The 23488-nt window shown below is 32.2% G+C and overlaps 1 protein-coding gene across 1 annotated transcript; it reads right to left on the bottom strand.

The window, feature by feature from the left end:
• Positions 1–1509: 1509 nt before the first annotated feature.
• On the bottom strand, positions 1510–4862 carry LOC111032096. Its single transcript, XM_022312305.1, has 3 exons — positions 4487–4862; positions 3854–4425; positions 1510–3348 (listed from the first exon to the last, which is right to left on the bottom strand). Exons 1-3 carry the CDS (start codon positions 4725–4727, stop codon positions 2332–2334), a joined length of 1830 nt encoding a protein of 609 aa, XP_022167997.1. The 5' UTR covers positions 4728–4862; the 3' UTR covers positions 1510–2331.
• Positions 4863–23488: the final 18626 nt, after the last annotated feature.

The following is a 23488-nucleotide window of genomic DNA, read 5'->3' as shown; positions in this document are numbered from 1 at the left end:
GAAAAATACATTAGTAAGTTTTAGGTTAATAATCTTTTAAAGTTCAAATTTTGATAACATTTCTCAAATTAAAAATTGATAAATGATTTTGTAGTAAAAAATGTATTAAATGTTCAACTTTTATAGCTAAAGATTGAAAATTTAAAACAAGGTTCTGCGTAAGTAGTTTATTCTGTAACCAAAAAATATAAAAAATAAACAGACACAGCATTTTTTATAGTTATTTTAAGTTAAAATTTAGACAAAATAACATATTAAGACAAAAATAACGATTTTAGTCATTTTGTTATAATTCGGTTTCGAAGCTCAATTTTACATAAGTATAGGTACATAATATTTTTCCAGCATCACTGATAATTTAAGAATAATATTATTTCAACTTACCGGCTACCGTATTAATAATGACTATTAACCATATAAAATATTCTAGACTGATACACCATATTCGCTCAGAATCATTTTTCATAAACAAGTTTATGTACAATATACATATCGATATTATATTCAAATTTAATACCATCCATAAACAGCGACCTTCTAGACACCTAATGTATAGCAGAGCGACATCCACTTGCCAGCTTTTCTTCAAATAAACTGTTAATTAGATGACTTTTTGAAATTTCAAAATTAATATTCAAGTAATTTTTGAGTTGTTAAAATGTAATTATATAGTGTTTATAAAAATATAAAACGGATGTAGGTACGTAAGGTTTTTAATATTTAATTCGTTACTTTCGAGGTTCAGAGTTTACGCTATACATATAACTGTATTTTTCAATAAAAATCTAAGCCTTAAACAAAAAATCTTTAATTCATTGCCACATACAAATTACAAATATGTATATTATTATTTATTACAGAAAATATTTATTCATATTATAAATTTTTTATTTAAAGTCTATAATATCATGGCCAACGGGCATATAGCCAATCAGCCAAACATATATTTATCATAATAATTAAATTAATAGTACTTTAAGAATAACTGAACAATTATGGGCTCGATGTATTTCAAATTTAAAAACACATTTTTATCGTACCTACCGAAAAAAGACAAACTTTAATAAAATATAAACTTTTTCAATTAATTTAATTACATATTGAAAAATAACTTGTAAGTACACCTACCGTTATACTTTGTTGTGAAAAGCCACTCGCTATAAGTTAATTGGTTCGGATTTCTGAATAAAGTAACTACAACAACTACCTACCTTAAAAGTTAAAAGTTTTGAAAATAACTACTAACTCAATTTTGAAATGCTGAGTCTTATATATACATAATAAACCCGCGTGTATTTGATGTATTCATTGGCGGACGCAGGAGTTTTTCATTGAGTGTGAAGAATAATTTTAGTAGGGGTAATTCTATCTCAGCATACCTAATTATTATACGACCATGAAGGATAATATTATTGAACGAAGTTAAAAATATGTAAGTCGCGTTAAAGTTTTATTTAGCTTAATATATGTACAAAAAATGCGTGTTTCATATTTTTATTCTATTTACACTATTTATATGCCACTAATAATTTATCATTGGTAATAATATACTAGCTCATTGCAAATTAATCTAAAATTATACGAATGCACCAAAATTGTTCGCACTAACATCAAAAGACGAATGGAACCTTAGTGAAATAAATTATTTTAAAAGTTAGATATGTTTGGATTGTGTTTTCTATTTCGTTGTTTTTGAGGGAATTAATTGAATTAAAAAATAGGTACCTTCTTATTGAAAACTCTCGTGGTATCTGTATACTTAGACTAACCGTATAGTCCGTGTACGTCAATATAGATACTATATTGTTTAACTATAATACTGCATACAAGGGGGAGGTGGATTCCAGACTTTCTTGGACTTTCACTGCAACTACGGCTTTGCCTCCCCCGTATAAAGAAGACGATTATGAAATGCAACTTTGTACCAGACAAATTCACCGATACAGAATGTACATGGGACATTGAAACTGAAACGGCCTTTGAGTGCGGGTTGCATATTCTCGTTCCAACGCTTCTCGTGTGGAACTAGAAAATACAAATATGGCAGTGGAAAATTTAAAACCTACCGATTTATATTACGAAGAGTTATCAACTTTCAATAATCAGTTCATTGCTCCGGCACCGGTTTCAAATGCACGGCAATCAACAGAGGCCGTTGCTCAAGAGGATAATAGGGCCCATTTATTAATCCGGCTGATATCGTTTTACAACGTTTAGTAAATAATCAAAAGGAAATTGAATATAGAAGTGACGTTGTTAAAAACATCGACGTCGACCGTGATGATGCAATACAAACTAGTGAAGAATTAAATTACGCAATATTATATATTATTATACATGGATATTATATTTATAAAACATTTTCAATAAAAACCGAGGATCAATTTTTTTATTATAGTCTTGAAGGAAACATGCTCGTTTCCATCGATGCAACCTAATACTACTTCGGAGCTCAGACATTTCAAATATAGATAACATTTTGTCCGTCAACATTATAATTGGTGTACCTTGTACAGAAACGTAGTCTCGATATTTCACACGTACTCTAGTGGTTTCACCAGCTAATAATTCCTTTACCTGTCTTACGTGATTAGCCTCATATTGCGGTCCGTTCCATAAAATAATTCGTCGATCGGCGGCGTCCATGAATGCAAAATTGTTGTTTTTGTGAATAGTTCCAAGATACCCATAATTTATAAAGTAAGCCACTACAGCATCAAAAAAATAATTTTTCCCGGCATTTGTCTCGCCGTGTATTGCAAGTGTATTTAATTTTGGAACTCGTTTGTCTATTACATTTAATAAATCGATTAAAAAATTACGAACCTGTTCAGTATCGTTTTCGTATTGATGCAGTAGCAATTGATTGGCAATTTTTACAGAAGTATCTACATCGTAATACACGTTGTCGTTGTTTGTACTGTACCCGTTAAAATATGGTTTGACATTGGGATCGTTGTAGTAGTTATTAAAATCTGACAATTTCCACAAACCTAATTTTGCGCACCAATTTCGTAAGTCTTGTTTCACGTATTTATTGTTAGTAAGTGTATTTTTTAAGGTATCATTCAGATAAAATTCTTTGATGTAATGAAAATCTTCCGGGGGACACGTAGGATACTCATAAAGTAATTGTGTTATCGTTAACGGCCAGTTTGCCGGCCGCTGAAATTGAGAGTCTTGCGTAATTTTTTGGCGTTTTTTGACGTTGCTATTCCCGCTGCCATCTTTTTCGCCATATAGTTGCCCAGGTTGACGAACAGGTTCTTTGCTCTGAAAGTCACACGAGTCCTCACGTCTGCTCCCGTCCAGTAGTCCTCCTTTTCTCTGTCGCTCATATCTCCTTTCCTGTGTAACAACAATTTATCATTTAGTATGTTGGCTACGTTGATTAAGTGTTAGTAAAGAATAGTGTTTTTCAACTCTTAAAAGGTTTGGTTAGGTTTTATCTTTTAATTTGCTTTCGTTATGATATGTGCATTTATCACTGCGAAAGTGCGAACAGAGTTACCGTCGTATTTTTCGTTAAATGATTTTTTAATAGTGTTTTCTAAGAATTTTAAATTATCAGCCAACAAAAAAGTTTCTGGAGTCGCAACTAATAATTTACATAAAAAAATGGACTTTGATTGATCGATGTGTAAATATGTTTGTACTTCAATATCGATAAGACAATTATATACATATGTAATAATCTGTATTGGTTGTTCGATTTCTATGTCGTTAAAATTTTATCGGTACCTATTATTAGTACGAGTTAAAGGTCGAATATAATTAATATAATTTCGTCGGTGATTTATAAAAACCACGACGTGTAGATAATTTTATCAAATATTTTTTTTAGTTTACACACCGATAGACATTTATATCGATCACATAATTCTCCGTCTTCTGCGAAGCCACCAATCCTGTGGAGGAATTTAGTGCCCTCAGACAGGTTCCGCAGTACGTTAACGTAGTCGATTGGCCGCAACTCAACTCCTCTGGTAATGCTCCGAAGCCGACGTATTTCGTCCTTGGCCCAGAAAGTACTTCGAAGGAGCCAAGGACATCGACAGGAACCGTTGTTGTAGGCACACGCGTGTGCGACGTGAACGTGGTCTCCGTGACTGGCGACGATGTGCCAATGCCGCGGCGGGTATCGGTCGATAAGGTTGTCCAGTTCCTGCAAACACTCGCGAACTGTGTGAAGTCCATCCGGCGCAATGACGGAACTGATAAATCGGTGTTGGCCAGTAATAGGTTTCGTGTGCATAGTGCGCGCAAGTCTGATCATGACGTCGTCAAAGTCGTCACCGAACGAGTCAAAATCGCCGTCATCGCCGTTGGTGCCATGGTTTCGTTCGGTTTCGCTTGTATGTCCTCCACCGACCATTTTTTCGGATGCGTCGTCACCGTCTCCACCGATTGTGACGGACAGTGCACCTGAATAATCAAAATTAGACAAATCACATTGGACGTCCCTTCGTTTTTGGTTCTAAATTACCTCTCAAAATCCGACCCACTGCAGATCTGTCTCGATCGATATGTTGTTGATCATTCCCTTCAAACATCCCACTTCCAGATCCGCTGCTTTCGGGGCCAATAGTCGTTTCATCATTTAAATTGTCATTTTTTCTGGTACTGCTGACTTCTTTTCGTTTCCAGACCGCCTCAAACCACTTGTCCCAGAAAAGTCTCTCGTCTGCGATAGATGAACTGTCACCACTGTACTGTCTTTTGTTCATGATTTCTTGAAATATAAAATTAATTAAAATTTAAAAAACTGTTGTATGAAATGTTACTTGTAAATATCAATAAGCGAACTGAATACTGTTTTTCTGTGGCGTTCTTTTATATGCTAATGAGACAATGTTATCGTAAGCACTTATCGTATATTTTTTTCTCAATCATAAAATAAATAACAACTACTACGACTGCAGACTGGTCTGCTTGTAATTTGTTTTTTATATAATATAATAATTACAACAATATCCATTATCAGTTTCGTTATAACTATATCCTTTATCAGTGTTGTAACTTTTTAATGTTCGATGCTCGCTCAAATTGAATATAATTTAATTTAACCATCGACGTCAACAACGACAAACTTACCTTGATTGATTCAGCTGCCACTATCGCCCACGCAACACACACACCGCCATCGTATTAATTTCCCATCACCCTGGATTCCCGTTTTCTAACAATATACTTATATTTCAAAATTATCATACGTTTCACGATGCTCGAGTATTATACGCTTAATAGATATAATATTATAGTTTGCAGTCGTTGTGCGGCGGCGAAATATTTCGATCGACTGATTATAATATTCGGAAATAATGAAACATAATAAAAGAAATCGATTTTAATAAATTGTCTTATAGTTACTACTGTACCAGATATCAATGTTTAAATGTATTAATACTCAATATTATATTATCTACATTTAAAGTGCACTTAATAATTGATACACAATAGTATATTAGTCTATTTCATTGATTTTTTTTAAAAATTTTTTATGAATAATTTATATTTTTGTAAGGGAGAGTATTATGGCCGCCACGTCTGAGCTACACACATTTTAGTTGTTTTTTAGTATATTATGTTTAAATTTGGTTTACTATGACCCCCTATTTTTTTTGAGAGTGCTTAATTACAACTAGTTTATATTGAAATGTATTAAGTTAACACATTTTGCTGGTGATGTACATACAGCTATTTTATATTGTTAAGAAAAACGAAAACATCTTTTCCACAGACGACTCATCAATTTCATTTATAAAAATGACCAGTAAACCATGACGTCTTTTTACAGATAATATACCAGAATAAATACCATAAGTTATTGAATAATTGATCCATTACCCATCACATCGGATTGTCTCAGACGAGGGCACAACACCGACGTTTTCGCAGAACAGCAACGACATTTCTGTCCGTCGAACGGAACGTGCTGAGACAACTTAAAATAAAAGCGCGACTCGAATCACAACTGTGTGCGTTTCGTTATTCGTACATGAGACCAAAACTTTTTTTGTCAACTTGTCGTAAGTTTTACACTTTTACCTGTACTTTAAAATCTTTTTGAAGTCGTATATTTTAACATAGGTTAGGTACTATATTATTATAAATATATTGATGAAAGACTATTATTATTATTCGCGTCAAACTGATTTTCTCTTTCACCCCGGTTCTAATTATTCCATTATTATCCTTTATTATTTACTTCAACTTTCCAAACTATGTTTCGTAAGCCAGCGTTTACCAACTTAACTAATTGTTAGTAGTTTGGTTAGGGATCCTCTTTCTTACTTCGTGTATTAATTAAACACTTCCGGCGTGCACCGTCCACTACCGTAAAGTTTTCCAAAGTAATTAAATAGTAATTATAACATGTAAGATCTTATTAATGTCATTATTAGATACCTACAACAATTTTTTTTAATTAATCAAGTAATTCCAGAGACATTTTTAGGTAGGACTTTTTTTTTGATGGATTAGGGGAGGCGTGGATTTTTTGTACATGAACATACTTGCGTTCATAATTATTATTATTATAATAATAAATTACACACACACACATTCATGTATAATAAAATATTACAATATCATAATATTATATTGTAATTTATAACCCTTATTATTATCCTAGCTTATATTTAATCATTATTCTCATCATTAAAATCAATAATAAAAGCGTATATATATATATAGTATGAATAACTGTGTATACTAGTACACAGCCACTGCCTTATTGTAAATCACTCTTAAAATCTGAAATAGCGAATTTCCTATATTTTATATTACTTATAACTTATAAGACATTCATATGTATAGGTACTTATATGATATATAGTATAGGACCATTTGGTGTCACAATTTTTGTAATGTCACTTTTGGTAACACAATTTCGATACAATTATAAACAATTTTTTTAACGACCTTATAAATGAGAACTATTTTAATGTACATTTAATTCACTAAATGCACAAGATACACAATACATTTTCGGAGAGTAATAAAAGTCGCCTCCTCGTTATACTCTCTGGGTAATGCTAAATAACTGCAAGTAAGTTTTTTCTAAATTATATATTATAAAAATGTGATCAAAAAGTGCTATAATATTTTTCGTCTAAAAGGGGAAGTAGTTTTAAAATATTTGGGCGAAAAACGAAAGGTAATTTTTGGGCGAAAAGAGTCCCACCCACCATTTTGTATTACTTTTCAGACTAGACCTCTCGGAGACGGTTATTTTGGTCTCCTATGTATATTTTCTTATATCTATTTGTATTTTGTATTTTGAATTTTCTATAACTTATAAAATCAGGTTGAATTTATTTATCATCGCATTGTTTTTGTTATTATTAAAATCATATTGATATTTTCATTAAGTTTCACAATAATTGTATAGTTTTCCATAAGTTAACTTTTGTTGTAATTTTATTTCATTATTTTAGAAACTATTTATGGTTTATATAAGCTTCTAGAGCTTCTTGTTAACAGTTTGTATTTGTTAGTTAAGGATTTTAAATTCTTTGACATTATACACATTTATTTTAGCATGTTTCAAATCAGTGGTTTCTAATTGACTAGTAGACTGACCATCTAAACTTTTAATTAAAACTTTACTTGGTTTTTCGACTTTTGTGTGGGTTTTTAGTTGCTTTTCTCAAAGCTGTCGTCGACAACAATTGTGTGCTCTGAATCATTTCGGTCTACCGAGAGGTTCATGGTTATGATTTTCATTATTTGCTTTCATCTGTTTTGAAAGTCCAAAAAATTGTATGTAAGTTGGACATTTTTAACATAACAACGCCATTATTGTCTTGAACGGTTTAGTTCGTTTGTTGTACGATCGAAATAAAATTTATGCTAAAGTCATATAAACAATCGTATAAAATATACGAGATTAATGAACGCACTACTAATACCACGTTCACTAGTACTGAATTTTCTATATGCCATATTTTCTATAACCTTGGTTACCAATGAGTAAAAAAAAAGCTATTTAATTAAGTTTAAATTATAGTTTCAAGTTGTAAATGCTGTAGCCAGGGGGAGGTTTAGGGTTCAAACCCTCACTCGAAATTAACAAATGACATTTGAAATTTGAAAATTTGCTAGTAAAAAACATATTTATAGGCACTCTAAACCCCCTCCTCCGAAAAAATCGTTTGCTAGCCATGACCCTAGACGAACAAACTATGCAGATATTTTTATTTCGTAATATATCTATGGACTTTAATGTCTCATTGGTAACGACGGTACAATACTCGTTTTGCTTGAATTTTGTCGCAATGCACACCACTGTATTATTATTATTATTATTATTATTATTTGTACAACTATAGTAATTACCTATTGTTCATTACAGAAGGAGCAATGCGACTACTAATGTTTTTATTTCCATTTCCAAATCAAATTTAAGTCGAATAGCGATCACCGAGAGACAGTATCATTATGGACATAATAATTGGACACGCTGCTGTGTACAATATAAGACAATATTAATGAATTTCGACTTGATTTTTTCATCAATTTATCTCCGTCAAACATTTACGGTGACATCGAAGTCGTCGTTATTTCTCCGTTATTGCAGCATCTGTTTGTTAGAAAACCGTTCAACCATTCGGTTTTCCTCTCGGACATATTTTTTTATGTACACATTTCGTCTGTCTCGTCTGTCTAGCCGTCATAGTTATATTGCAGTCGAGTCATTTTAATTAAACGTAATAATTATGTCGTCCGACTGTGTACAGGTTGTCTGCTTTCGTGTGTAGTGCTGCTCTATATAGTTAGATAATGTTATGACGTATACCCTGCAGGGAAATCACAAAGGTTAGAAACCTTGTCTCGTTATTGTTTCGTTCTCCGCGTTATAGTCGTGCACATATATCCCTGAATGCACGACGTACCTAATAATGTGTAGAGCATAATATATTATATTGTTGATCAGAATAGAATATCATCATCTCGTTTGCTGTGTTGACGTAACACAATTTTTGTACACCTACGCAGTTCTTATTTCTTTCTTCGATGGAATTGTTTTTTTAACAGAACATAATATATAAATAGACAGAGAACACATTTTAAAACATGGCTCTTTAAACTATACGTAAAAAATCCAAAAATCATGTAATGTAATCAATAATGAATGTATAATCAAAAGAAAAAACGGGGGTCGATATAATATTTGTCAAATCATCTTGTATAATATATAGTAATATAGTTTGTGTATAAATTCTAGTTTAAACGTACAAGTGTTGTGTTCGATAAATATGTTAAACGGACGGCGAAGTCGTGTTGTACACGGTTCGCGCCTTAATTATACGCATTTAGCTATTAATCGATTTACATTTATAATTTACAACTATAGGATTTAGTTTTAGTAATAATCATAATGATCATATATATATAGTGCCTACATACATCACGCCATTCGTTTTCATGAGACAATACAATATGCTCGTTTCTGTATATTTGTTGCATTATACGCATATACGCAACAAGGATTACATTAGTCAACTGCAGACTAAATTTAATATTTTTGTAACACTCACGATATTCTAATACACAACGCCTAAACGTCGTCAGACTAATGTCTAATTTAAAAATTATTTTTACTTTGGCTAGGCGTACACACACACACACACACACACATATTATAAAATATACATTACACATATACCTATACGTATACCTCCTACGCATAATATCTTCGAATGAGAACCAAAAGCGTATATTATACAGCGCATAAACTCATTCCCTTTGCTTTCGAATATTATTAATATTTATAGGCACTATAATAATAATAATAATAATAATATATACCCATATATGTATATATATATATGTATTATGCACATAAATTCACAGACTCGTAGGGAACGGGTCACAAGTTATTTGAGATGTATATTGTATATATTGTGTACACATTATATAGATTTATATAATGCGAACACGTGATCGAAATAATTTTTACCGAACAAGCTCGACGACTGGGCGTAGAGGTATAGGTACAAAATAATAATAATATGCACACACTGTGGGGCGTTTGCAGGCCTGTGCTCGTGTTTTTAAAACGTCTATACCGACAACTGGAGCACGACTCTTAAGCGCACCCCGGTGCTTTCTGCAGTGCATAATAATAATGTATTATATAATATACACATCCGAAAGTTGTTATATATATTATATAATTGTAGGCACATACACGTCGATGACAACGATTGAAATAATACGTGTGCATAATCGCAATGAGATAGTATTATATTAAATAAAGCAGCGGTTCCCGACCTTTTTAGCTTTGCAGACCACCAACTTTGTAAAAAAAAACCTCTGACGCTCACAAATAGCTCATACGAACATCAGTTGTTACTTGTTGGAACTAAAAAAAAATCAAAAAAATCAATTGTTTATCATGAAAAACAACTCAATAAACTTAATCACAAGTTAAACAGTTTAATGTGATTTTGACATTATTACTTGTCTTTCGCGAGAGAATCAAAATCGGGAAGAAAACTGGATAGTATTAGAATTAAATCACTTTCAACATTCAGTTTATTCCCATATTTAGCGTTAATTATACACTAATTTGATACTACAGAGTGTAGATAATTTTGATAAAAATATTATTGAAACCAGAAATATTATTAAATATATGCGAAAAGCACCTATTTAATAATATTATTTTAAATATACATATAATATTAAATATTATATATTTATATGGTTCTCGGTCCAGTACCATGTTGCTCGAGGCCCACAAGTGGGCCGCGGCCCATGGGTTGGGAAACGCTGATATGGAGTAATAGCTGAGCACATAATACTATATATTCGGGGTGATCCGTTCAACGATTTCAACGTAAGAAGAGTGCAAGACACTAATAATTATTTCTGTAAACGCCACTGTAATTCAATGTATTTCTTTTAGATGATTTTAAGAAGTTACAAAACAACATGAATATTATTCGGAGTGTTTCGATTTATAAAAATCGAATTTCGGACAGTCAGCTCGTTGGTTAAAAGCGTTTAGAGTTTGTATACAAGCGGCCGGAGCAGTGGACTCGCATTTAGAGGGAACTCTGTTACCACTCCACTCGTCGTAACTTTAAATACCACCTTTGCCCGAGACTTATAAGCAACTAGTTCGAAATTCCGTTTCTATGTACCGAAGAACAAAGTAGGTATTCCGAAAAATACTCTGATTTGGAACGAGGAATTGAAAATCAACAACAATTAATCGCAGCTCGTACACTATATTATATATATTCGGTGTGAATTTACGAGGGACGGCGATCGCAAGTGCGCAGACTTTCAGTCAGTTATTTCGGTTAGCCTCGTCAACAATATCACCGCACACACATAACGCGTGGACGGTAAAATATTACGACGGGTGTTTCCGCGACGTGGAACACACCAGAGCGCCCCCCCTCCCCCCACACGCACGCACACTGTCCTCTCTCGTCGTCGTCGCTTCGTCGTCCCGCAAACACAATCACGATAACGATTTATGACGCAGGTATGTATTATACCTACCCAGGTTATGGTATACAGGACCCAAAACGGTATACTCAAGCACGCACGCACACGACGCTCATCGACTTGGGCCCGTTTGGAATTTTTCCCGGTCCCGATCGATGCCGCGCTCCGCATACCTATAATAATAATAATACGCAAAATAATAATAATAATAATAATAATAATAATATGGAATATTATACCTTCGCGTGTCGTAAAAAACCACACGGCTCACGTGAAAGCCGCATCTAAACGATGACATTTCTCGCGGACGAACCGGTGTGCAGGAGATCACGATAATAGTAATTAGAACCGATGCGACGCGTTTTTCATTACGACGATCGGACGTAAACGAATATTTTAATGTTTTACGCCAACTCCGTGTGCAGATATTAAGAGTTACTCTTATGCTCCTTTTTTTTCGTACATGTATTATACGATTGTACAGCCTTAACTGTAACACAACTTACGAACTCGTGAAGTGTGTTTCGTATCCATACAGATTTTTGACATTCGGATTTTATTGATTATGATAGGCGAAAATTTCCCCCAGAAGAATTCAACAACTTTATTAATATGTACAATATTTTAAAACAAAAAAACGATTGTTACATCTACTATACACAACGATTACTGCAGATATTAGTAAACCTGTAGACTACTCATAGACACGTACAATAAGTATACAACTATTATTACAAAAACCCGATGCACTTGTTCAAAATGTTGTTTTTATATTTCAGGTATTGAAGGTATCAGAAAATTATTCAGATTTAGAATACGGAATTGAAGATTTGAAATTTGGTGTCGTTCGAACGGCTGAAAGGTGTAACGAATTTAAAAGGTTATTATTTACAAAACAATTATTTTTTTTCAAAATTGATTATGGTTATATGCAGTCGTGTAATCACTATTTATTTAAACCGCCTGCAAAAATATTATCAAAAACCATAAGATATTTTGAGAAAACCCGCCCGCTCACCTTCAAAAAACCCTCTCCGTATATATAATTATTATAATTAACTCGTTAGTATTATTATAGGCGCGGTGTGATGAATAACAATCTTATATTATGCGTACATAATAACATATATAGACATAGCTATGGTGGTATAAATAACAATACTTAATTATTAAACAAATGTCACATCTTCCGGTTTGTAATCAAATATTGAGATGATTCTTAATTCCCTTGGCCATTACCAGATTTCATGATCCCTACCAGCATACCTACATCTCTGAAATTTATAAGCCCTTCAGCGTTTGATGTGTTTACCTCGTTGCAGATTATTATTATTATTAAATATAACGGACGGTACAGCATTTGGCAGCACACGCATTCGCTCCCTTAGAACCTCAGCTGTGATACGTTTGTATTATCCATCGTAGAAAATATAATAGTATACCTATACTTGACCCAATTTTCGAGTAGTTAGGGCTCCGTACGCGTATGCTGTGACATAATGTCGTCGTATATATTATATTGTCTCCGCGCCACACGTCCCATCAGATTTGTTCTATGCTCTTAGTGTCTGTACGTCGCGGTCGTATAATATACGTCGATAGTCCAAATATAACATTATTCGCGCCTCGATATCAGTATATTGCTTTAATTTTAGATTCGACTTGAAATGTTGCACATATTTTTGATGCATCGATTTTGACCTATGAGGATAGCTATGAGGGTAGAAAATTCGATTCAAAGATTGGAAGGTCAAAATTACTTTTCTAAATAACCCAGGAAAAACTATTCAGAGGGAAAACAGAAATTGTACCCAACGGCCAACACCGCACTTTATTACCTATACATTCTAAACGAAATTCAATTTAAAAAATACTCAGATAAATTGTTTATCGCATGGCTATAATTTTTACACGGTTTTACACGGTTCTACACGGTTTTACACGGTAACCAAGCTGGTATCGACTAGAATTCAAAAACAGCATGATGTGATTTTTTGATGAAAAATAGTTCAATGTAACGTGTCATTAACAAAAAATAAATTTGCCAATAGTAATATCTCTATATAGATAATTAGAGGCTGACGCACGCAATATCCAATCGGCAGAATCGTTTTTCATGTAAAATTAATTAGTATTGGACTCGAATTTAACACATCCATCACAGTGACACGTAGGCGGTACAGGAACCCAATGACGAGTCAACAAGGTACACTCGAAATCTTCTGTACAGCGAGTTGTATTTTTTCATTTTAATTAAACGTTTCATTTAATTAACCCAACTAATGTTGAAATTGATACAACAATATACTGTAGAGTTTTCAAGTCAGAAAAATAGCATTAACAAATTTAATACGATTCTATTTCGTGAAATGGGTAAAATACTAAAATGCGAACAATTCATATTTTACTATTCACGCAAGTATGAAATAAGTGCGTGTGGAACTTTGATCAATTTAACGTTACACATAATAATATCTGAGATCAATAAATTTGTACTTAATATTTAAATAAGCGAAAAAGATCTTATCTGCAGTGCGAGCATTGAGCCACGAAATACAATTATCAGCTGTTACCTATAACTAAAGACCGGATTTATATGCATTTAAAATGTTAAAATATGCACTTAAAAAGTTCTGAATATGCACTTAAAAATCATAAAACATGCAAAATAATTTTTGATTATTACAGCTTTTTATTTATGGTAAAATTATAAAATCAAAACATTTATGACGAAAATATGCACTTAAATATCACAAAACATGCAAAATAAATTTTTATTACCTATTACAGCTTTTTATTTATGGAAAATTTATAAAATCAAAACATTTATGATGAAAAAAAAATAATAAACTACAATATTATATACAATATATTTTATGAATTTATGATTGTGATAAAAAATATATAATTTATTTGTTATTGGAAAAACAATAAGTAACAATAATATGTTCCATATTGATCTCAGTTAAATTATGACGGCGATTTGTGACAATATGTTTGTATGCAGAAAAACTTCGTTCCACATCAACACTTGTTATGGGTGCATATTTAAAACTTGACAACATTTCCGGGGAAAAGTGTTTGATAGAAGAACTTAAGTCAACATTCTCACCTTGGTGTATTTTAGAAATTTCTTTTGAAATTAGCAGGCCTTTGTTTTTTTTAATAATGTCGGAACATTTTTTTTTAATTAATACGCTATTTTCATTTTCTGAAAGATTATTGATAGCATTTGTAACTTGTTCAAATATTTCTAAAGCATTTATGAGTAGCAAACCTGAAGTCTCAAGCTTTTTAATACTTTCAACAATAACCGAAAAATTTGTTTTAATATAAGTTAAATCGTTAATTATATTTGATTTAGTTAGAATTTGCTTACAGTTTTTAATGCTTTTTACATCGTCTTCTGGTAGGCTTTGTACAACATTTTTAAAATTTTCGAAATTATCTGCATAAAATATTGCTGATTCTAACCAAGCACCCCATCGTGTTATTATAGGTTGGGGCGGTAATGGTTTATTAGGTAGCATTTCATGATATAATTGAATTCTATAAGGAGCTTTCAAAAAAATCTTTTTTCCGTTGTTAATTAAATCGTTTATTTCATGAAAAATATCCATAATATTTTCTGCAATCCGATGAATCCCGTGAGCAGTACAAGTCACATGAATAAGATTGGAATAAAATGGTTTTAAATTTTTGGCAGCCTTAACCATATATGGGGCTGCATCGGATAACATCAACAAAACTTTTTCGTCATTACCTCCCTCTGGCCATAATATTCTAAGACAATCATTTACAAATTTTGCTATATTATTATTGTTTGTTTTTTCAAGAACTTTAGATGCTAAAAGATAAGATTTTGATGGTGAATCAACATTTAACTTTCCAACAATAAAATTCGCAACATATTTGCCTCGTGGGTCAGTAGTTTCATCGATACAAAAATATATGAATGAACTTCCTATGTTTTCTCGTATTTTTGTTAAAATATCTGTGTTACATTTGATTACATAATTCTTTCTTAGGGTACTTTCATCAGGTATATCAGTTATATCAGGTAATAATGGTACATACAGTTATAAAATTAAATAAAAATATTTAAATATATACGTAATATGCAAAAACATGCATTTTTATGGAAAATATGCACTTGTACCCAAAATATGCAAAAATATGCAAAATAAAAATTTGTAACATTATTTGTTTAACTATGATTGATGAAAATCTATTTACTGCATGTAATAGCTTATAAAAATATGAATATGCATAATATGCTAAATCCGGTCTTTACCTATAACCGATTAATCCGATACGAAACGGGCTAAATGCTCATTGCTTTTCCAATGCTTTGAACCATTAGACCGACTAGAAATGTAAAAAGAAGCCGACATTTTAATGTATCTTTCTATTATCACTTATCCTCTGAAACCTGGAGGCCATATAGCCCCCCCCCCTCCTGCCGAGTTATTTAGTCGAAAATCGAAATATCCCTCTGAATCAACATCCCACATACTGACGTTCAAGTGGTTCGAAGATTTTTATATGCACTTGAACACGGTTGGTTTTTTCTCGAGGAAATGGATTTGATTAATCAAACAATTATTAAAATTAAACGATTTCCAACAATAAATATTCTGCTCGGCCACCTGCTGCTATAATAATAATAATACGCAAGCGCTTTTCGCGTCTTTCTCGTACCCGTCTAAATAATTGTTTTCCCAGCCTTTATGCTTGGAAATGTAATACGAAATCGTTCATAAGTTGCTCTTATAAAAAGAACATTGTATTGTATTATTTGTATTATTAAAATAAAAAATATCGAAAACATATAATGCGCATAATTCCTTATAGACATTGAAATTGAAATTGTCTGATATTTGACCATTAATAACGATTAAATGAAAAATTACACAGCGATTTGAACATTTAAAAGTACACAATGTTATAAATCTGTGTTTGAGTAATATCTTTTATTTCTATTATTAAACCGACAACAGTATACCTACACAGAGTATTGCATACGTTATATTAATATTATTGTTGGGCGTTTTGTACAAAGCGATGTGTATATATTATACTGCTAAAAGTTCAATTCAGCGTTGACGTTTTGATAGTCTTTCAGTCGTTCTTCAGTTTTTTTTTGTCCAACTGTGTAAATATATCCCTATTGCAGTCTTTTGTATATTTTTCTTCTTGTTCATCGCTTCTTCTTCTTCTTTTTCTTCTTCTCCTTATTTATTCTGATTTGCATTCCGTCGGACTTCTATTCTTTAAATACGTACTGTCAATTGTCATACAATATAGACTATAGTATATATATATTATCCGTTAGTTACTTGGAAAATAACGTCAAAAAGGTTCTTTTCACTATTATATTATTATTATTTGCTTGCCACACGCCGTCCTAACAATTTATTCGAATTCGCGATAAGAGCAAGAAAACCTCATTTCCAACAGTCCTTTCATCAGTATAAAATTGACTACCTAAGCGTCTGCTCAACCTTTTTCACTATCGAAATAATTAACGAATCAGAAAATGCTGCCACGAAGAATGTCGTATCAAACTTTTTTCAACTTTTCTCGGAGAATGGACATTCAAATGAATAAACTTGTTTTATTTTATACAGGCAAATGCATTTGTTAGAATGCATGTAGGTACATACGAAATTAAATATATCATTAAAGTATTGAGTTTTTATTATTAAAAAAAAAAAAAACAGTCGTATCCATGTACTAACAACCTGATTTTCGGAATAATTTTTAAAAATTGCACTATCTATAAGTACTTACGACCTTCATACCACTATGTAGATGCACCGGATGTGTTTTATTAATTTCATCCAGTCTTTGTTATAATTCATAATATTACAAATACTATAATAATATTTATACCTGTATTATGTCGTATGATATTATATCAGTATATGAATACTTCCACGTGATGAAGTCCGAACAAAAAAATGCGATTTTACTATAGAATATATTATTATATGCGTATGCTTAATGTTCAGATGCACAAGTGCACCAAAAGCTGTACAGCAAATTATGTTATTATACAAAAATATATCTATATTCTATATGTTTATTACTCAACTGCAATCTTATAAATATTCAATTAATAATTCCAATTACATGAATTATAATAGAATCAAGTCATTAATATTGGTTCTCATTATCCTACACGCCCGAGCTTATAGTTTTACCTTTGTAATCCGCGTACCAAATTGACCACGTTCAAAACTTTAACGTGGGTATGCATATAATATTATAAATTCACTTAAACACCGTCGTGTACTTTAAACTCAAATAAATGTATTCATTTTTTTTTTTCGTGGCCGAGGATTCAAATCAGGTGGACCTCTATAATTAAAAATGAATACTATTGAAATTATTTTTTGTGAATATTTATTAAACCACACTCGTGGACGTGCAAGCCAAGTTTTGAAATTCGCACGTCATCCCTTTCACCTCAAAATCAAAATCACATGCAGCCGTCGAGGGTGTCAAAAACAAGTCTTACTAATCATTCTTTAGTAAAAATTTACATTTTTAAAATCTTTTTTATGCGGATATTTAACTTACCAGCCCTGAGATTTTTAAACCGAGTTTTGAAATTTACTTCAAATCAAAAATACATAAATTACACGAACATGGCCAGCAACAGGTCTCGCCACCCTCTTGGTATAGTAAAAATGTACATTTATTAAATTATTTTTTGTGAATATAGTTAACACGCCGTTCCCGTAAATATGCTCGCACATATAGTTTGGAAATTCCTCAGGACGAACTGTCCTACGATCGAACCGATCTCACTGCGCCGAAACTATATTAGGTGTATAACAATCGTCAAGCCCAAAACTTTGTAATAATAACAATCGATCACAAAATGCTTGCAAGTCCGACGACAGAAAATATAATAACTCTTTCAACTAGCAATAGCGGTATAGGTACGCGTATTGCAGCGTGCAACAAGTAGGTGTAATCACGCTATGCGTGTTACACTTATTAATTATTTAAGATTTTGTGATATAATATATGCCATGTCATATGCACGAACACGCTGCAGTGTACTCACACATGTTGTCCGTTTACAATATTTATATCATATAATGCGTATTACATAATTCATCAATTATTACCATATAATTAGCTGTTATTTTAGGCGAAAGACATAATATGTGCAATACGTTTACGATCATTAAACTGCGCGCCATGTTCACTTAAACGCATACGAATCATCACGTGACGTAGGTAAATATAACTAAATGGCCACGTTGAATAAACAATGTTATAGCTTGTGATTATATACGCGCGGCCACCGTGTAAACGTCTTCATCTATATACGCCTAATAAATTAATGTCCAAAGTTTATTTTCGATTGTAATTATAAATAATATACTTTCGCTCCTCCGTACACGACGACGAAACAAAATTCACATTTATATACAGTTGTATTTATCATACTTACGCTATGCAATTCCAACTTTGAACCGTAAATTATGAATTAAGTTCTGTTTTATAGGCACTGCTCAAGTATGGGGTACGTTTATTTCTCGTGACGCGTATACGTGTTATTTTATGCGGGAGAATAAATACGTATTTACTTTTTTAACGGCAGGATATTATTTATATCCTGCAGTGCAAATGCGTGTATATATGTATATATAATATATCATATATGTACACACATTTGTGACTCAAAAGTGTCGAGTCGGGTACAAAAAAAAAAAAAAAATTATAATTAAGTGATTAATATTATTTTAGTTTTTATAATGTTCTGAGAGGTATACGCGTACAGTAAGCCATTCAAGTTGTTTTAACGCTCTCCGTCTCCGTGAAGTGTGAAATTTCCAATTAATAACGCCGACTAACAAACTTTCATTATATATTATGATTTTATTAACTATGCGCAAAGTTAACATGGTGCGTATGGTGGAATAATAATGTATACACGTACACTACACGGATAATAAAGTTAATGAACGTAAATGTATAAAAACTAAAATTGTGTATTTAATATTAAAACGAATTAAAGTCGACTAGCTATAGCAACGGTTGAAATAAATTATTACACACAGAATATTACTTTATACCAAAGTTTAAAAATCAATGTTTTGCTGAACATTTTTTGAATAAAAAAAAAAAATAAGAAAATAAATCGCTTATGCTACATATTTTTTTCTTTCCATGTGTATCAAAACAACAGCGAACCAAATATTATATTCATCAAAAAACGTAAAAATGGTTTAATGTAATAATACTTTTATCGGCACAGTAATGTGCTATATTTATCCAGTTATTTACTATATTATTATACTCGCATGGAACACGTACAATGTACATCCGACTATTATTATTGAATTGTAAAACTTGTTCATTTTATTTAAATTCCTACCAAATCACTTCGATATCAGTATGCGTTTAATAATGTATTTATTTATTTTTTTTTGTATAATACATTTTTCAATCATTTTCAGTGCACATTAATTTACACCGATTATTATTAATACTGAGCGCAGTGAGTACATTTATAGTACCTATAATGTATAGGTACAACAGAGAGGGCGCGTACCTACTACGGTTTTTTATTATTTTACGGCTCTATTTTACCTATATTCTATATTTTAATCTCACAAATATCTACTCATATCACACGACATGTGTAAATTATTCGATACATTTTGGGAATCTTTATTCATAAATTTTGTTTACGAGCACTCAAGACTTGAAAAATGTCCAACGGAATATACACATACCTAATACATGATATCATTATACACAGCAAACCGAGCTGCTCAGATTCGTTTTTCGAATCCGATGATTGATCATTGCTTTCAAGTTCATAGTGATAGATAATAATAATAATAATAATAATAACAATAATATATAACACTGCTACTGCAAGCTCGCACTTGTATTAGGTGGGTTTATAGTACCTACGACATATATGCGAGAAACGAGGCGAATAGTATATCGTATCAACGTATTATTACTATTTTATCTTTATAATAATAATATATAATATGATATTGATACATTGTATTCTTAGAAAATCGGCAAAAATCAAAATCCCTCTTTACTTCGAAATGTGCACGATAAGATACATATTTTATGTTTTCGTGCACAATCGCGCCGAAGACACTGTGGTGATGTGTCGGTAAAATATTTGTTTTTGGCAATGTCCCACGATATGACATCATATCATAAGATACGGATTGGTCATAGATAATACCTAAATGAAACGGGGTTGGGGTACCTGCTGTGTACAGGTGGAATTCGATGAGTGTACTGTGGACCGTTTGAATTTGAATTTTTAGATTCGTTTACTTTATGGACATTTACAATCTATACAGCTGACGAGTACGACGGTATATGTAGACGAGTGGAATACAAAATGAAGAGGTGAAAATAAAGAACATTGAGTTTAGAAATGCCTGAACACGAGTGCAGGTAATCTTAGGGAGAAATAATAACGTACACTTTAAATTTGATTTGCTCTGAGAAGATCTCTGGGCAATTCTCGTTTCGTTTTAATTTTATAACCGCACTCGTGGACACAGTTAAGATAATGACCGAGGGGGTCAATTTGTATAAACGAAAATATCGCTTCTATTCAAATATTTTTTTTTTATTATTATTTTAATTTCAAAGAGAAAAATAAAACCCGAAGTGTGAGTCAACAAAATAATAACCAACTGAGACAGTATTATATGACGGCGGTATTCCCGAAATACATTAAGAAAATAAATGTTTGAACCCAAGCTATTACATATTAAAATAATATTTTACTTTGGTGCAAATAAAAAAAAAAAAAAAAATTATGATCATTGTTCTTATTAATAGCGCGTAACATCTATACGTCTGTCATAACAACAACAACGAAATAACAAAACTCTCAAAACGATATCCCACGCGGGTTACCGCGCGTAACGATAAAAGCGTAAAAAGTCCAATCTTCCAAATGATTGATCCATTTTTTCAATTATAAACTTTTTTTTGTCGCTATTATTACGTCGCTCTTTTATATTTTGTTATCGTTGGTCCCGGGCATTCTCGAAAACGGAACTATATTAATTCCGGGCTTAAACTCAATAACTAAATGTTAGCGATTTCGAGGACATATTATACTCATAGAAATATAGCGACAGTAGACTATGTATTATTATGCATATAATATTATATACGTTTAATACTATCGCATCGTGACAGTGTCGAGCAAACTTCGATATAGATTTCGATCGCTTCTTAAAACACCCTCGTCACATGAATATTTGTTTGTTTTTGCCAAGGGCGATAACCATTAATGTTTACGTTTTTAATATTCGTTGTTTGTACATCGCATTGGTTTATAGTGTATAATATTTATACAATTATAAACATTCAATGCGCATGCCATATATTATATTATTATTGTCAGAGTGATGGGATTCCGCTCGATGCAGGGTATATTGAATATTTCAAATTGTTTTTTTTTTTTTAATTTGGCATCGAACACTCGACGGTATTATTAAAATAAATGTAAACGATTTTCACTATCGGCCCAGCGCAATAATATTGTCTATTTGCGAATTCGTATTTTAACGTTTTTATTTTATGAGTAATCACTCGAAAAGTCGACAAGTATGCGTGTATTTATACAGGTAGTCGTTGTTTAGAGTACAAAAATTGTTCTTATTTATTACGCTATTCTACGTGTATAGTAATTTAAATTTAATTTAGGCGATAGACAGATAAATAGATAGATATGGAAGTCTGAAATATGGCGCGTACTTTGCAACTGTTTTGCGACATATCGTTAGATGTAATGACAAAACGACGAAGTGTGCGGTGGTTAACTTAATAATATTGTGATAACTATAACTACGTGGAATTGAATTTATTTCTAAAATTGAAATAAAGTGAAATTTGCATTGCAAATGCGTAAATGGTATTATAATATTGTACCGCGAGCCAACGTCAACTTATATTATTCAATTTGCACATTGACAATAATGGATGGCGTTTTGATTCGCACGGAATATTACGCATAAAGTTCGCAAATTGTACATGGTGATGTTAAGTGAACGCGGATGGACCAAGTCCCGCCTATAATATTGAATAATAGTTTTCAATTAATTTTACGAGTTCCCCGTCACGGGCACATTGCACGCGTTATGACGCGGGTCTAATAGTGCAGTACCGGAGTAGATTTTTTATTTATTAAATGCACGCGTGTGTGGTATAAAAACATTCCTGCCTAGTCAGAGAGTTTCCACACTGGCGGGCCTCCCTCCTCACGTTTTTTTTTTCATACTGTTGTGATCTTAGTCGAGCTAAATGTTTTTACTTTATCTGAGTCGATTTTTTTATTTATTGAATGCACGCGTGCGTGGTATAAAAACATTCCTCCCCAGTCAGAGGGTTTCCACACTGGCAGGCCTCCCTCCTCACGTGATTTCATATTGTCGTGATCTTAGTTGAGGTACCGAATGTTTTTACTGTAACGTTTTTTTTTAACGTTTGTACATGTCGTACTGTTCGTATAACATTATACATTGTAAATATAATAGTTTGGTGGGGGAAAAAATAGTATAAAAACACAAATCACACTATCCATTATGAGTTGTCATCCATTTCGTGTAATCGCCACTGCGTAGAATATTATAATGCGCATTGTACTAGCTGTTTATACATATTGTGCGCACACAGTATATTATATCTGTATACAAAAACTTTAACACGTATCGAATAGTCTCGGGGCCTCGAAAACAAGTGGTTATTGCGCGTCGTAAAACACGCGAACGCTTTCCGAAAGAATTCGAAATAAATGTTATTTAAATCGGCGTGTAATGAACGTCAGCTGCCTTTGAACGTTTTCGTGGGCCAAAATTCGCCAAATCGTTTCCACAATTCCGCGGAAGCGAAAAAGTCTTATACGCACAGCTCACAAAGCGTAATTTATGTATCGAGAGAGAGAGAGAGAGAGCTAGTGGGAGGAGCGGGGATCATTTTCAATAATATAACAATATATTATTATTCC

The sequence above is a fragment of the Myzus persicae genome, unplaced genomic scaffold, assembly GCF_001856785.1.
Source record: "Myzus persicae strain clone G006 unplaced genomic scaffold, MPER_G0061.0, whole genome shotgun sequence".
In the NCBI taxonomy this organism is placed as follows: domain Eukaryota; kingdom Metazoa; phylum Arthropoda; class Insecta; order Hemiptera; family Aphididae; genus Myzus; species Myzus persicae.
Note: the sequence above shows the minus strand (reverse complement) of the source record. Positions and strands in the feature narration are given on the sequence as shown.

What these genes read in the sequence shown, in the direction of transcription:
- LOC111032096 (XM_022312305.1), bottom strand. Translation starts at nt 4,727, where the DNA reads ATGAACAAAAGACAGTACAGTGGTGACAGTTCATCTATCGCAGACGAG. An exon ending in AGTGGGTCGGATTTTGAGAG is followed by an intron (nt 4,426 to 4,486) that starts GTAATTTAGAAC and finishes TTGATTATTCAG; the next exon opens with GTGCACTGTCCGTCACAATC. An exon ending in ATCGATATAAATGTCTATCG is followed by an intron (nt 3,349 to 3,853) that starts GTGTGTAAACTA and finishes GTTGTTACACAG; the next exon opens with GAAAGGAGATATGAGCGACA.